At 40.6% G+C, this 14686-nt stretch overlaps 1 protein-coding gene across 1 annotated transcript; it reads right to left on the reverse strand.

Annotated features, from left to right (window-relative positions):
- Nucleotides 1-2149: 2149 nt before the first annotated feature.
- Nucleotides 2150-4172, reverse strand: LOC121625613 (cytochrome c oxidase assembly factor 6 homolog). Its single transcript, XM_041963763.1, has 3 exons — nt 3997-4172; nt 3283-3438; nt 2150-3056 (listed from the first exon to the last, which is right to left on the reverse strand). Exons 2-3 carry the CDS (start codon nt 3424-3426, stop codon nt 2958-2960), a joined length of 243 nt encoding a protein of 80 aa, XP_041819697.1. The 5' UTR covers nt 3427-3438; nt 3997-4172; the 3' UTR covers nt 2150-2957.
- Nucleotides 4173-14686: the final 10514 nt, after the last annotated feature.

Raw genomic sequence — 14686 nt, forward strand, 5'->3', positions numbered from 1 at the left:
TGGGAAGAAGAGGGGAAGACAGAGATGAGGCAGTATGTCCGTGAGGAAAGACAACAAGAAAAAGACGTGTGAAGAGGACGGTTGCGCTCGGAGTTAAGCAGTTTCTTAGACTGATTAAACTGGACCTGAAGGAGGAAGAAGGATGGAGGGAAGGAGGAGAAGAGGAGAGCAAAAAACTACACCTGTTGCTTCGATAGAATAATTAGAATTATATATTTCTGGGCCATGAAGGGGTGTTGCGTGGAATGCAGAAGTGGCCTCTGAATGGAGCGCTAACCTCCAGCAAAAACGTATTTTTTTTTACCTCCATTAACGAAGTTTGATGGAGATTATCTTTTCACCGAATCACTGAAGATATTACTAAAAAGCTGCAAACCTGTGGTGATCAAGAACTGAGATTTTGTATTTTGATTTGTAGTGGAAACAATGATAAGCTTTTAGAAGGCGCCTGGAAAGTCTTTTCAGAGCCACATCACGTCTCGTTCTGTGGATTATTTCACATTTGGATAGGAATAAGCCTTACGGTCGCTGTGGAAGCCTCTTTTTACTGCATTGCTCTGCAGCCAGATCACATAAATTGCAACGTGGTGAGCTGGTGACAGGTTTGCTGAGAATTTTAAATTTAGTTTTGAAAAATGACTTTGGCTACACTGTCCAGTGTAAAATAAATAGCAGACAGTTGTATTAAAGCAAAAAAAAAAAAAAAAGCATTAAAAGAGGCTCCCACTATGGCTGATAATGTACTGTATACATGGAGCAACTTTCAGATGTACCCACTATCTTTTCATAAGAGTCTTTATGATCTGTTTCTAAAGATGTAAAAGCTTGTGTACATTTAGCAACAAATTGAAGGCGAATATACAGATGTGCATAGATGTTCTTAGCTGCTATCTGCATTGCTTTGTAAAATCAAGGCCTCCTAATATTTGCCTGAGGCCTTTACCAAAGTTTCTGAAGCTGATTTTGTGCCCCATCATACTGTGAACATTTGGTGTTTTGTTGGCCACATTTACTCAGAGCGCTGTCCAGCACCACTTGTGCCTTCACCATATTATTGCCTGTCAGGTTACACTTGTAGCGTGACTGTCTCTTGTGGGAATCCAGCCTCTAACCCTGACAGTGTTACTTGCTGTGAACTCAGAGCAGTGCAGGATCTTAGTTAACAACCACCCTCCTTAAATGACGGAACGCAGTCGTGTAATTGCTTTTTACTCTGCTTTTTCTCAGCCTGAGAAACTTGTGCCATTACAATATTAAGAATGTAACCTGTATTGTATTTAAGGTAGAGAGAATCATACCATTATGTATTTCATGCTGACTTGATTTCTGAGCTTTCCTGTGCTTGTAGCTCTTCATTACGGTATCATGCAGTTTGGAAGGCTTGAGAGGTAGACTTGAGAGGTTATACACACTCCTGCCATTATTTTGTGTATTCAGCCGTGGGCAATGTATTCTACAAACGAGCCCCCTGACTGTGTTCTCCTTAATCACTTATTTGACTTCAGCCTGTTGAAAACTTCAGAGTTTCTGAAGTCATAAAATCTGAGAAAATTGTACCAGCTGAGGTCCTGAGTTTTGCCAATATCATGATCGTTGACCGTGAAAATGAAATCTGTGTTAGCCAGCAGGTAGAAAACACTTAAACAAGCCTTTATCTACAGTAAGTATCACAAGAAAATATATTTGTATGAAATTTGTAACATCAGTATGTTAAGCAACAGGATGACCAAGTTTGGTCTTTATTTGTTGTCACCTCGAAGGTGAGACATCTCTCCTGGCATGTGAGCGCAGAAAGATTTGGGAGGCTGCAGAGTCCCTCCAAGTTGTGATTCACTGCTGAACGCAGCATCCAAAGCCTTTCAGGAAGAGAGACACAGTGAGGCGGCACAGGGTTGTACGGTACAGTAGTTTGTTCAATCAGCTGTCAAATCACAGTATACACACAAATAACTGTTGTCTGGTGGCGAGGTTTGCACATAACATTCACTGTACTGTGCAGAAATATTCAAGATATGCTTTATATTTTTACACAAATTTTAAGTGTAACTTGTGGCTTTTTTTATATCATTGCATTGTAAGTTTAGGTCCAAGCGTAGGCAGAATCAAAAGCCCTACGCTTTTCTTTTGTAATTTATTCAGTTCTGCTGAAGGTCTCTTACATCATGATGGTGTTACAGCAGTGACCTTTGACCCATGGGCCACACTTCTTTGTAAATACATACAGATTTGTAATATAATGTGCCTTTGTTTCCAAATGAGCTGTAATATTCCTAAATTATGTGTTATACTTTGTTTCATTCATATCCTACTCAAACAAAAACTAGAGTTAGGATGATACAATATTATACATGCGCAACAATAAAACAACTAAAACCACTGACTGTATGTATTATTTGATTTATTTACATTTAGTTAATTTAAATACAACACCACAAGTCAATCACACTTGAGAGATTTTGCCTGTCCTGGAATTAAAAGGTAAGTAGCAGCAATCACTAAAGATCAGCATTTACCTGTCAAATCACATGAGTACAATTTAACTGATCAAGATTTCCAACTGGTTTGAATGCACAAAAGCTTCATTCAACCCAAACTCCGAGCAGATGTCGAAGGTGTGATCTTCTCTGACCGCAGATCTTTTCCCTCGCATGTTTTCTTTCTTTTGTTATCACGTGTCAGACCAGCTGGACTGGTTAACGTGAACTGACGCCACACATGTCTGAGGAGGGCAGCTCAAGTAATAGGTCGCTCATGCTGCCACTTGAAGCTGCTGAGTTGTATGGTTTCGTGATGCATCTTACATCTGTCCAAATAAACAGTGATAAAGGTGAAGTTCAAGTACTCTGTCAACAATAAAGTGAGGAAAACTCCTCTCCAAGTCCTGTGCCTCTCGCCCTGGTCTGATTCGGGCTAAAAGTCAGCCAGCCTGCAGATTTTGATGGTCTGCTGTCCAGTGGTTAGGAAGGCTGCTGGGGGCCTTCAGCAGGTGTGAAGCCTTCTCTCTCCATCCTGTCTTTGTACTTCAGGAAGTGTCTCCTCCTGGAGAAATATTTCACCTGCCAAAGATCAATTTGAGGTGATTACAGTGTTCACCTGAGTCGATTGTACTTGTTTGAATGAGGAGAGGTGTAATCTTATTTAAAGAAATAATACCTTCCAAGATTATTGTTTCCCTTTCGTGATTTTGACACACTGCTCACGCTTCATCCTTTCAGACATTATGGTTTATACTAAATACAGATCCCATACCTCACTGACCACAGTGATAAAAAGAAATCTTACCCACTGAGCGGGGCAATTTGCCTCTATTTCACTCTGGAACTTCTGGCAGGATGCAGCGTTGTCATCATTGTCGTCGAGGCATTTCCACAGACGGTCTCTGGCTTCCCAGCAGGCCTTCCTTTCTGCAGAGTTTGGAGCCGTCATGGCTGCTTGATCCTGGGAGACATTTTAAAACGTTAAGTTTCCTCCCTCTTTGCCTACATCCCAGGGACTCATCACCCAGGGATGATGATGCATTTGATATGCCTTTGAGTGCCCTATGTATTATGGATACGATATTGTATTAATAAAGCTTAATTCAAACTTTTTATTTATGTCGTATCTGTTCGCATGTTTATTCAGTACTTAATAAACCAACAGATGCTCAACCATTATGAACAATTGGGTACAATAAGGAAATATTCTATGAAATATGTAACTATGGTCCCTTCATTTCTGTAGTACTTATGCGACTTTAAGCAGTGTGTTTGCCGTTGATCCTCATATAACGTCCCTCAGGTTTGCACTATTTTTATACTGTGAATTTACATCCCTACGAGCCTCAAAAGACCCAGCGTCCTAATTAAACCTACATAACAGCAATGTAGCGTGTTCACTTTGATATAAGGATGCAAAAAATTAAATTTTAATCGTTTTCAACTATCACTCGGCAAACTAGGCGCAGGTAAGCTGCCAATAATTTAGCACTCTTGTATATACCCAACTGTCACTCACCGAATGAAACGCTAATCCTCCAGCAGGATTTATTTATGCCACACACCGCTGTTATTTGCTTCTGTCGCTGCACAAAACCCGGGAAATAAATGAATAACACCATTAATTAACTACAAACACAGGGCTTTTGTAACGTGTTTGGGCAGAGTAAAGTGAAGGACGCGTACAGCAGCACTTCCTTGTCGCTTTGTGATGACGTCAAGCCGTGATTAGCGAAACGTACCAGGTGATGGCGCAGTTCGTTAAAAAATCAAACCCAGGTGGTACGTTTAAACGTTTTTAACGTTATTTGTGAATATTAACTACTGGCCTTAAAAAAGTAAAGATTAACAAACCAGAATTCGTCCAGACGACGTCAGTTACTACAATATGGCGTCTCAAATAACTAATGTAACAGTTTTCCTCTGCTTTCCATGTTAAATCCGGCTGAAAGGGAGCAACAGGTGAGAAGGAGCCATTTGTTAGCTAATGTAACGTTAGCATCCTTCTTTATCTTACTAACTTTCTTTTCTTGTGGGTCTCATTTGTTCTATTTCAACAGTGCAACACTGTCCAGCGTTTTAACACTCTAACATGGCAGCTATTTTACTGTGTTCAACATTTGTGTTCTTTTATAAATGTTCCAGAAAGGGTTGCATTTAAACAAAACATAGCAGTATAGTATGTACCATACACTATAATCAGATCCAGTAAAATGATACCATGAGTTTTTGAACTATCACTTGCAGTGAGACCATTAATCAATTGGCTAATTGACAGAAAGGTAATCAAAGGTATTTTTGATAATTAATAAAGTTATTTAATCCAGCAAAAATGCTGCTCTCCAACTATGTGAGGATAATAGATAAATATAAATAAAACATGTTGTGGCTTTGCACTGTTGGTCTGGCAGAGCAGGAAGCTGAAGACATCAGCTGGGGCTCTCAGAACTTGTAGTGCACCTTTTTCTTCCATTTCATAGACTTCATGATTGTTAAAAAAACAAAAAGAAAAAGACATTTGACAGTGCAAATAATGGTAAGTTGCTGTGTGGTCTGGCGTAATTTAAAGTGAGGTAAATAGTTGTCACTTGTCATCTTGTATTATTTGAAAAACGAGTGTCCTCAGGACTGAGCTACTGGTTCTCACCCTCGATAAAACTTGTGCTTGTTAGAATTGTACTGCTATAATAAATGAATGAATGAATTTGTTCTTTTTGTTCTTGAAAATCATTTCCACATATCCAACATTTTAATTTGTCTGAATTTGTGTGTGCACTCATGCTCCTTCAAGTCAAGCAGGGAAAACTTTGTGAATGTTGTTTCTCCCCTGAAAACCTTGTTTCCTCCACAGCACAACAAGGGTTTGCCACTGAGCTGGATGAATGTACATTACTGTTTGTTTGTGTGTGTGTGTGTGTGCGTGTATAGCTTGGCAGTGAGTAATGGGAGAGTGAGAATGTGTGTTGCTGATTAACTCTCCGTCTCTTTTTCGCCCTCCCTCAGCCACAGTGACGGAGAATAGCCCCATTGGTTGCCATGGCGCCCAGCAGTGATCCATCCCAGTTGTGTGCTTGTGTGGACTTAAGGGAACGACAAAACAAGTACTCTGATGCAGTGGTGAGGTGCTCACCCTCTTCTTAGGCAAACTAAGTGTTTGTCGCCCTGTGTGTGTGTGACTTGAGTGTGTCTCTTTAGCTGCTTCAGAGACAGAACTTCATTCACTATTCATATCACACACCGTTTCCTGACCTCACTTCAAGTTTGTTTCCTCCACTGTTAGTGAGTGTTTTTTATTTTAGTCTGCTCCAGCATGGAGCTTTAAGGCCAAAAAATTCCTGTCCAAGAACAAGAACAGGAAAAGAAAAAATTTGTCCTTCTGCAAGATGATGTTAGCCTCTTCAAAGTGTAAATATGCCAGTCTTGTTTGCAGAAAAAGGACGACAGCATTAAAAAAATAACTTTTTTTGAAATTGATTTTTTCTGAAACTGTTGAAAAGCAGTTACATTATCAGCTGGAAGAATTAGTAGATCATATTTTTTGGGTGCCGAAGACACATTTTGAGCTTTTTCTGCTGGGATGTACCAGGTAGCATGTTGTTTTAGAAAGTAAAAGAAAATCCCAAATATCTGGAAAGAGAAGCCTGTTTCACATGACATCCATCCTGTGCAATCAATCCAATCCTGTCCTGTCTTTTGCACACTTTGTTGCTTTTTTTTCTTGAACTGCTTAATGTTAAATGTTGTACCACTGGCCTAAGAAAATCAAATTTCATCCTTACTCTGTACTTGTCTATGCATGGGTTGAAATACAGTTGTCTTGAGTCTTGAGATCATGCTCAGGATGATAACAATTGAACATCATTCACAGTGACCCCTGAAATGGCTTTTCTTTGCAGAGCCAGTACCTGCAGCTGAAATACATCTTTCTCAATAATTTTCAGAGATATTAGCACATTAAATATAAAATGTTTAAAAGATAAATGTATGCCTTATTAAAAAAAACAAACAAAAGCAGAATACAGAGGGAAGATTTGTAATTCAGTTTTGTTAAGGACCTCAGGGTTGTTTGCCAGTGCGATCATTTTTATATGAGTTTGTACATATTCAACACAGATGTCATCAGTGGGATTTGAAGCTTGAATCCTGGCACCATTAGTGGCTCACCCTGTAGGGTATTGCAGGCTCCCCCCATCACATACCTGTCACAGGTTTGTGGTTTTAGATGCTGTGTGAGAGATGTTATGCTCCCATTCTGGTGAAAGTCTTATTTTCTGGTGAGGTAGCTGATCCGCAGTGCCATTTTTGAGGCTATTAAAAGCACTAAAGCATTTCCTCTTTCTCTGTCTGCAACACTGTCTGCAGCAGACATGTGAGGTGGTATTGGATTGTATGTGGAGAGGACTAGAAACATGAAGAGGGCAATTAGATTGCAGCAGTATGATGTATTATCCATTCACATCATCATCATCATGATTAGTATGTCTTTATTTTTAAAGTGGCTCCAGTATGAGTACCTGTCCCATAATAGATAATAAGCTATCATTCCATACCGTTGTGTCTCAGAAGTAATAAAACAAAATTAATGTATCAGGTGGAATGGATTGTTCATCTAAATTCACACACCACAAAAGCAACCTGACAAGTGACTACTTATGTACTTCATTGACAAAAGAGGAGCTGTGGTGGCCATGAGCCAGCTGTTACCTGTCAGTCAATGTCAGCTCAGCCAGGATGTCAGACGAAGGCTGACAGTACTTGACGCAGGGCATTTATAAAGACGGATTTACAGTAGTTGCAAGGGGTTGTCAGGCATAGCCTGGATCCCCAGAGGAGGCTGAGTTGAAAAGGTATATTTACTGTGGACTCAAGGCCAGTCTGGTTTACTAAGCCACACCGGTCGATCAGTTGAATTGTGTTTATCCCTTATTAGGAATGAAGTACCTTATAGTTTCCCTCAGCTGTATTGGCCTCGCTTAAACTGCAGTCCTGATTGTTGTTTTTGTTCACTGCAGGTTTTGGTTTCCAGTCTGCACAGCTGCTTTCTGTCCGTCATGCACCTCTCCACTGGTAAGTGAATGCAGAGACAAAACAAAACTGCAGTAAATCCATGCCAAGTTTTTTAGTTTTTTTCTAAATACCTGTGGTTCCTGTTGTTGACAGCCATCTACCAAAGCTTGGCTGTACCGACTTTCTAGTCAATCGTATAGTAGTCAGTAGTTTGTTTTTTTTTTCATTCATGAAATCAACTTTTATTCAAAATCTACTTCTAGAGCCCTAAAACACATTTTCATTCCAACTTTATTGTTTTTTTCAGTTACAAGTTACATTATTGTATTGCAATGCAGTTTATCTCAAGTTAACCACTGGCAGTCTGGAAAAGAGAGTAGCCATATAAAAAAAATTATGTGTTTTGGAACCAGTGCATGAGATTTTTTGTAAATGCACTAAAACCACTGGTACCGTCCATGAAACATCTCTGTATGAACACTGGTTGATCCACCTATATGTCATTCTCTCGCTCTCTCCACTCATTATGTGTCTCTCTATCTCACTTTCCGGTGACTCATAGAAACCGTAAACAATTTTGTCTTTCATTCTCATCATTCATTCTACTTAGATTAATGAGATGATAATGATAATGTGAATACATATGCACAACATGATCTACACACATAGATTTCTGCTTAGTCCCTCCATTTATTCACCATGTGCTAACACAGTTATGTCTCATTTACATGTGTCAGTTTATAGGTGTGATACAGCATATTTTTTCCCATAAGAAAATTGAGAAATAGAAAGAACCACAAAAATGAAAAAAATCACTGCCACATTGCTTTAAATTGATTAACGATTTGATTTCTGTAAATCCAATAATTAGAAAAAATGTGGTTTTATATGCAGATAAAAGATGTCCGAATAGGTTGTAATCCTCAATTTTCACATTAATAAAATATAAATAGAAAGTGTGAAAGTGTGAGGTGAGAGATCTGTGGTGGAACCTTTGGTATGCCAGGGAGGTAAATGTCAGATCACAGTCAGACACACATAGTCTGTAAAAAGGCCAAAACACACACTTGAATACACACACTCATGCTCACTTTCAGTTTCAGAAACACACACACACACGCACACACACACAAAGATGGAGGCAGGTAGCTCTTAGTGCTTTCTGAAGCTGTTGATGCAGATGATAAATGACAACCATGACATGACTCTTCACAGCATGTGCAAATCTTGTTTTTTTGTTGCCTTTAAGAGAGAGATGATCTTTAAAATATAATGATTCTACTAGAATAAGAGTTTCTTGATTACTAATTAGAGCAGATTCTCCCTAAAGGAACATTTTCTTTTGACACTGACTCATAGGTCAACCTGCCTGTTAATTAATTAAAACTCAGACACTTATTGATCCATGGCTCCTCATATCCCACATTTTCAATGTCACAGTAACCTGAAATATCAGCAATAAATATCCAGTGTGAGAGAGCGAGGTTTTCTTGCTGGAGCTGCCAGTTTACAAGTTCATCGGTCAGACAGAGGCATGACCAACAGAGAAGATTGTGTGCATGATTTCATGATGCTATCGTACTCTGTGTCTAGGATTGTGAAATGACACACTCACAGAGTGAGTCTAAGGGCTAGTTTGTCATTTAAAGTAAGAGGTTAAATATTTTTCTTGTGTTGAAGAGCATGTGGAATAAAAGGTCATTTCATGAAAAACAGACAGTGGCCTATCAAGCAGCTTGAAGCCACTGTACATCATTTATTTTTCATCAGACTGTGAATTGATACTTTCTATAGCCGTGTAGAAATCAACACACTGAATCAGCTTACTGTGAGGTCACATGGTCTCTGCACAGTGTTGACGTTTCTACCAAACATTGTTGACAAAGTGAAAAATGGATGTCTCTCTGTGTCTGGATTCAAATGTTCTCTCCTTAAAAAACATATTATTATTCATACATTTTACAACCTTGCAAACTTGTCACATTCCTGATACTCAATGGAGAAGAAACACAAACTCCCATCTACATACGACCTTCAGAACATTTAAACAGGAATTTCCCTTTATATTCTTATGCTGATGACCAACAGTTGTACCTCCCAATAAAGCTGAGAGAATATGCAATACTGGATATGGAAAATGACGATGATTTGCTGGATGTGATCGGTGTGTGTGAAAACTTTGTGTAACTGTTTCTCCACTCAGATTTCCAATGACCCCAGTCCAGGCTACAACATCAAGCAGATGGCCAAAAAGTGAGTGAGAGCTTCACTGGACTGTGTTGGAATGTGTCGTGTGCTTAATGTTGGTTTTGACATGACTAATATTTTGATGCTACTTCACTTTGCTAACGTCTGTGCTGTCAGAGGGAGTCAGTATGTGGAGCTGCCCTATACGGTTAAAGGAATGGACGTCTCATTTTCTGGGATTTTATCCTATATTGAGGTGAGTGGACCTGTTTGTCTACAGTAAGTGCTTTCATCCTCTCTGTTATGTGTTGACATGGTGCAGATGCTAATTATGAATTTGCTAAAACTGATACTGAAGGCTACAGTTTGATGTCTATGACTTCATCACTCTTTTGAGTCATGAACAGCTCTTTTCTCTTTTTCTTCCATAGGAAATTTCTCATAAGATGCTCAGCTCTGGTCAGTGTGCAGCAGAGGACCTGTGTTTCTCCCTGCAGGTACCAACACTATCAGTCTGTTCAAAATCCACAGGGGCACAGCATGTTCTTCAGACAGCTAAATGTTCTAAATGATCTACTGATTATTTTCTCGACTAATCATTTTGTCCATAAAGGTCAGAAAATAGTAAAATCTTCAAATGTCTTCTTTTGGTCAACCAACAGTCCAAAACCCAGAGATATTCAGTTTACTGTCATCTGTGACAAAGAAAAATCAAATCCTCACAATTGAGGGGCTGGAACTTTTTGGCATTTTCATTTGAAAAACAATATTAAGTTATCAAAATATTTGCCGATTAATTTTCTGTCAATCAGCAAACTGTGTCAGGTGTAGTCATGGTGTTAAATGTTGTCAGTATTGCCCAGCACTGACACTTTCCCACCCGGATGCTAATATTTAGACATATCAAATCATTGTAGGTGCCACCACTGCAGAATTCAAAGACCAGTGTTTTCAGCATTTAAACAACTGCACACACACAAATGCACATATGCATTAATTAACAGTGTACATGTGCAGGACTAACAAGCCTCATACCGAGCTCTGTTGCTCCATGGCATACAGCGACCACCAGTGGCATCTCTCTCTCTCTCTCTCTCACTCACTCACTGACTCACTCACTCACTCACACACGCACACACATCGACTGATATTTGTCAGGCTGGTGTTATCCACGATACTGACCTCCAGTTGCTACCACTGGAAGTCAATATCACTGTCAACTCAGAAACGACATCCACTGTCATGGCAACGGGGTTGCTTTGTGTCACTTTTTGTAGTGTCTCCTGATGACTTCTTCAGTTGAACTTTTAGAAAAAGAAATGATTTGACAGCAAACTCTTCAATGGAGGATGTGTCTTCCAAGAAGCATAATTGGTCTTTGTCATGTGGTAACCAGAGCACTGTTAAGTGATCTATATTGTTTTTATTATGCTTGTATTCTTGTGTGCCCTTTGCATTCATTGTCCTGTGGTGTTCACAATTGTAACAGCCTCTTTATGCCTACAACTGCAATCTTGAACGTGGATATTTTGCGTGATAAACAGAGCAGATACTCGACAGTGGGTGACCTAAATGAACTCCTGTTGAGCTGTTGACCTTGCTCCACTCACGGTACGAACACACAGTAAGAGAGAGAAAAGGGAGGGCAAACACATAATCCATAATCCATAGCTGCCTGTGTGCAGTGAACACCGAATCAGCTTTCCACAGCAACAGGATCTGAAAAAGCTCAGGGTATTTTGCAGGAGGCGACAGCGCGCTGTGATCATTCACCGCACAGCTTGTGTCTTTACACCTGTCAGAGCAGACAGGAAGTCTATGTGTGTGCACATGTGTGTTTTGTTGAGATGATGTTGCTTTAGTTTGCCTTCTTTTTACACTGACATTGATTTCACTCGGCTTCAGATGGAAAAAAAAATGCTGTGTGTGAGAAAGTGTGCTTGTGTGTGTTTAAGACTTGATAATTTTCCAGTAGCATTAATTTTCTGAGCTCTATTCTATTTTTGTCAGTAGTCACACAGGCTGATGATACAACCAACATGTTGTTATTCCACAAGCCACACTCCCTTTTTCCCACAAACGTGCGCGCACACACACACACACACACACACACAAACACACGGGCTTATACACCGGAAGCACAGAGGCAGAGAGGATATTGTAACAAGCATCCGCAAAAATGTTGGTCCAACAAGTGAGACAAGGCTCCCGCCTGAATTAAAGAGGATTATCTCTCTTAATTTATGCTAATTAATGCACACAGAGTAATGAGAGCAGCATGTTATTGTGTGACCGAAGCCTGAGAGTGAGTGTGTGCGTAACACTCACTCGGTGTGTGTAACACTCGATCTCACAAACATTCACAAGCTCCCACAGCCGCGTGTTGTTGCACCACTGAAGCCTGTTGCTCGTGGAGCTACACAAATTCTTTTTCTCAAGACGTGTGCACACACTAACACACTCAAACACACACCACACACACTTTGTCATTGTGAACTTCATGCCACATCTCCCCACCATTGCAAATACACACACGCTGATCCGGCTGTGGGACAGTCCTGCTGGTTGGATCCACATTCTTGTTTCTTTTCACCACTTTATACAAAATCTAAAAGCTTTGTGAGGTACTCAGATTAAACCTTTCATGAAAGTTACCCTGACATACAGAGACTTGTGGTACTCAACAGCAACATAAGACATTTGAAGTGGCCAGACTGATGATGTTTCTGCTCTCTTACTCACCTGTAGGGACTTGATACACTTTTGTTCACATTTGTTGTCCTACTTCTTATCAAGCTCTTAATATAATTAGATCATATTTGTATACTGTGCAAGTACATCAGAACTGCCCATAATTCCTTGTATGACTGTTGCATGATCATAGAGGACGTCACTGTATCTCACTATGGAGCATCTAACAGTGATGTATGGGATAAACCGTAGAAACATTGCATTGACATTACAGTGACACTGTAGGAGATAAGGACACAAAACGACCGAGTATGGATACACGTTGTCCTCATCACGTCTTCATTTTATACGATATTGCTTTATATTCTCGTAATACCATAAAGTATGATAAGTTCTCTGGAAACACATTGTTTCGTTCCACAGATGCTTTAAGACCAACTGAATATCATGAGTCGCACGATGCTGCCCTCTCAGATAAAAGCCTGTAAACCGCCGGCGGACGCTGCAGGCGCACAGCAGGTCCCTCGAGTATTATCATAAGAATATTACAGGAGTGATACAGTGATTTCCATTAAGGGCAGTGGGCGGCGCGCACACTCAGCCCGTCTCTTATTGCGATATACGTGAGTGCGCGTCCGTCGCCAGCCAACCAGCCAGCGAGCCAGCACTCCTCCAACCAAACAGCCGAACCGCACCGAGCCGAGCCAGACCGCGCCAAACATTTAGCCCTGCCGCCCCACAGAGGCAGCAGAGGGGGAAAGATGACCTGGTAGCGCATCTTTACGCACCCGACCCGCCGTCCGTCCCTGTTAAACCCACACTCTGCCTCCGCACGTCTCATTTTCTCGCCGAGACCATGGAGATGGCAGTTCCCCGGACCGATGTTCTCATCTCTCAGATGCTCCTTTTCAGCCAAATAGGTAAGAAACTGGAAAGGATGAAAAAAATCCGGATTTAACTGACTGTGGCGGCTGACATGTGATGCTGTGGACGTTTTGAACGCTGGCAAAGATTGAGCGGCGCGTCTGTTTTATTCCCTCCGATATTTAGCACCCTGCAGACTTCAGTCAGTGTTTCCAAATGTGCAATCGGCGGCTAAGACAGATGAATGTGGCGTGTATTGCGTGTGCATCTGTTAGAACATGCGTGGAAATGTGTTCCGACAGTATGGGCCACCGCTGAATATTCCACTCAGATTTAGTTACAAGTGGATCGTCTGCAGTCCGCGCAGGGCTTTTTCTTGTCATGCTCTGAACAGGTTGAGCCGATCTTCCAAACACATGTTGAAGAATGAATGAGGTTGTGCAGCGTGACCACGCTCCGTGTTTTCTGAATGCTGGATTTGAGCTGCTCCCACATGAACTTTGATTCAGAGGCGTTCAGCCCAAATGTTCCTGAGAGCGACTGTAGAAACTTGGCTGTGGTTCTTACTTTATCCTTAATCTTATGACATTATTGATCTTGTTATTATTATTTATGTACAGTAGACTACATGTGAGATCAAACTTAAAGGGAAATGGTTTTCCTGCATGGATGCTGAGTAGCTCCAGAGCTCTTCTTGTGTAAGAGAAGTTCACTGTGTCTGAAAGTGATCCATGGTGAGGGCTGCCTGCTTTTCACCGTGGGTGTACGTTTGGAGTCAATTCATAAAATGTGATAGTCTGTTGAAAACGACCACTCAAGATCAGAGTCTGAGCAGTTGTCAAAGCACAGATCCTCTTTGGTAAAGAAATCTGAGAGTCAGGCTTCATGCTTATTTCAGTAAGGGGTGAGGAAGTAAGATGTCTGAACATTCTGTCTGTGTACTCATTTCTAAAGAGTAAGAAGGGGAAAGATGCCAATTAACAATCCGTTTTCCAGTCAGTAACAAGATTAATCAATACTTAAGGTTTCATCAAAACCAGACTGGTGGCAGAGCAGGAATCTACAGTTAATCAGCACCTCCCAATCATTTTCCCCAACAACATAGTTACATAGTTTGGCCACCAGACTCGACAAGTAAATTTTTCCAGCTGTAAAATTCAATCCTGTGTTTATGTTGAACCAACACATTATAAGATTCTTTATACTGGTTTGACATTAGCTACTTCACTGTTCCCTATGTATCATCAACTTTTCAATGTAATGTTCGTTCATGCAGAAGGCCGCAGGCTTTTCCACTCCAGTTGAAAATTAAACTGAAAAAAGTTCCCAGATTTCCTGAGGAGCCACTTGAACCCTGTGAAGGACCCCTGGCAGCCCCCATTCACCCATCTTCAGTTAAGCCTTGCTTGACATTTTGATTTGGCCTTTATAAATGGAATAGCATGCTTACATGTTTAACA

Source organism: Chelmon rostratus, chromosome 22 (genome assembly GCF_017976325.1).
Source record: "Chelmon rostratus isolate fCheRos1 chromosome 22, fCheRos1.pri, whole genome shotgun sequence".
In the NCBI taxonomy this organism is placed as follows: domain Eukaryota; kingdom Metazoa; phylum Chordata; class Actinopteri; order Chaetodontiformes; family Chaetodontidae; genus Chelmon; species Chelmon rostratus.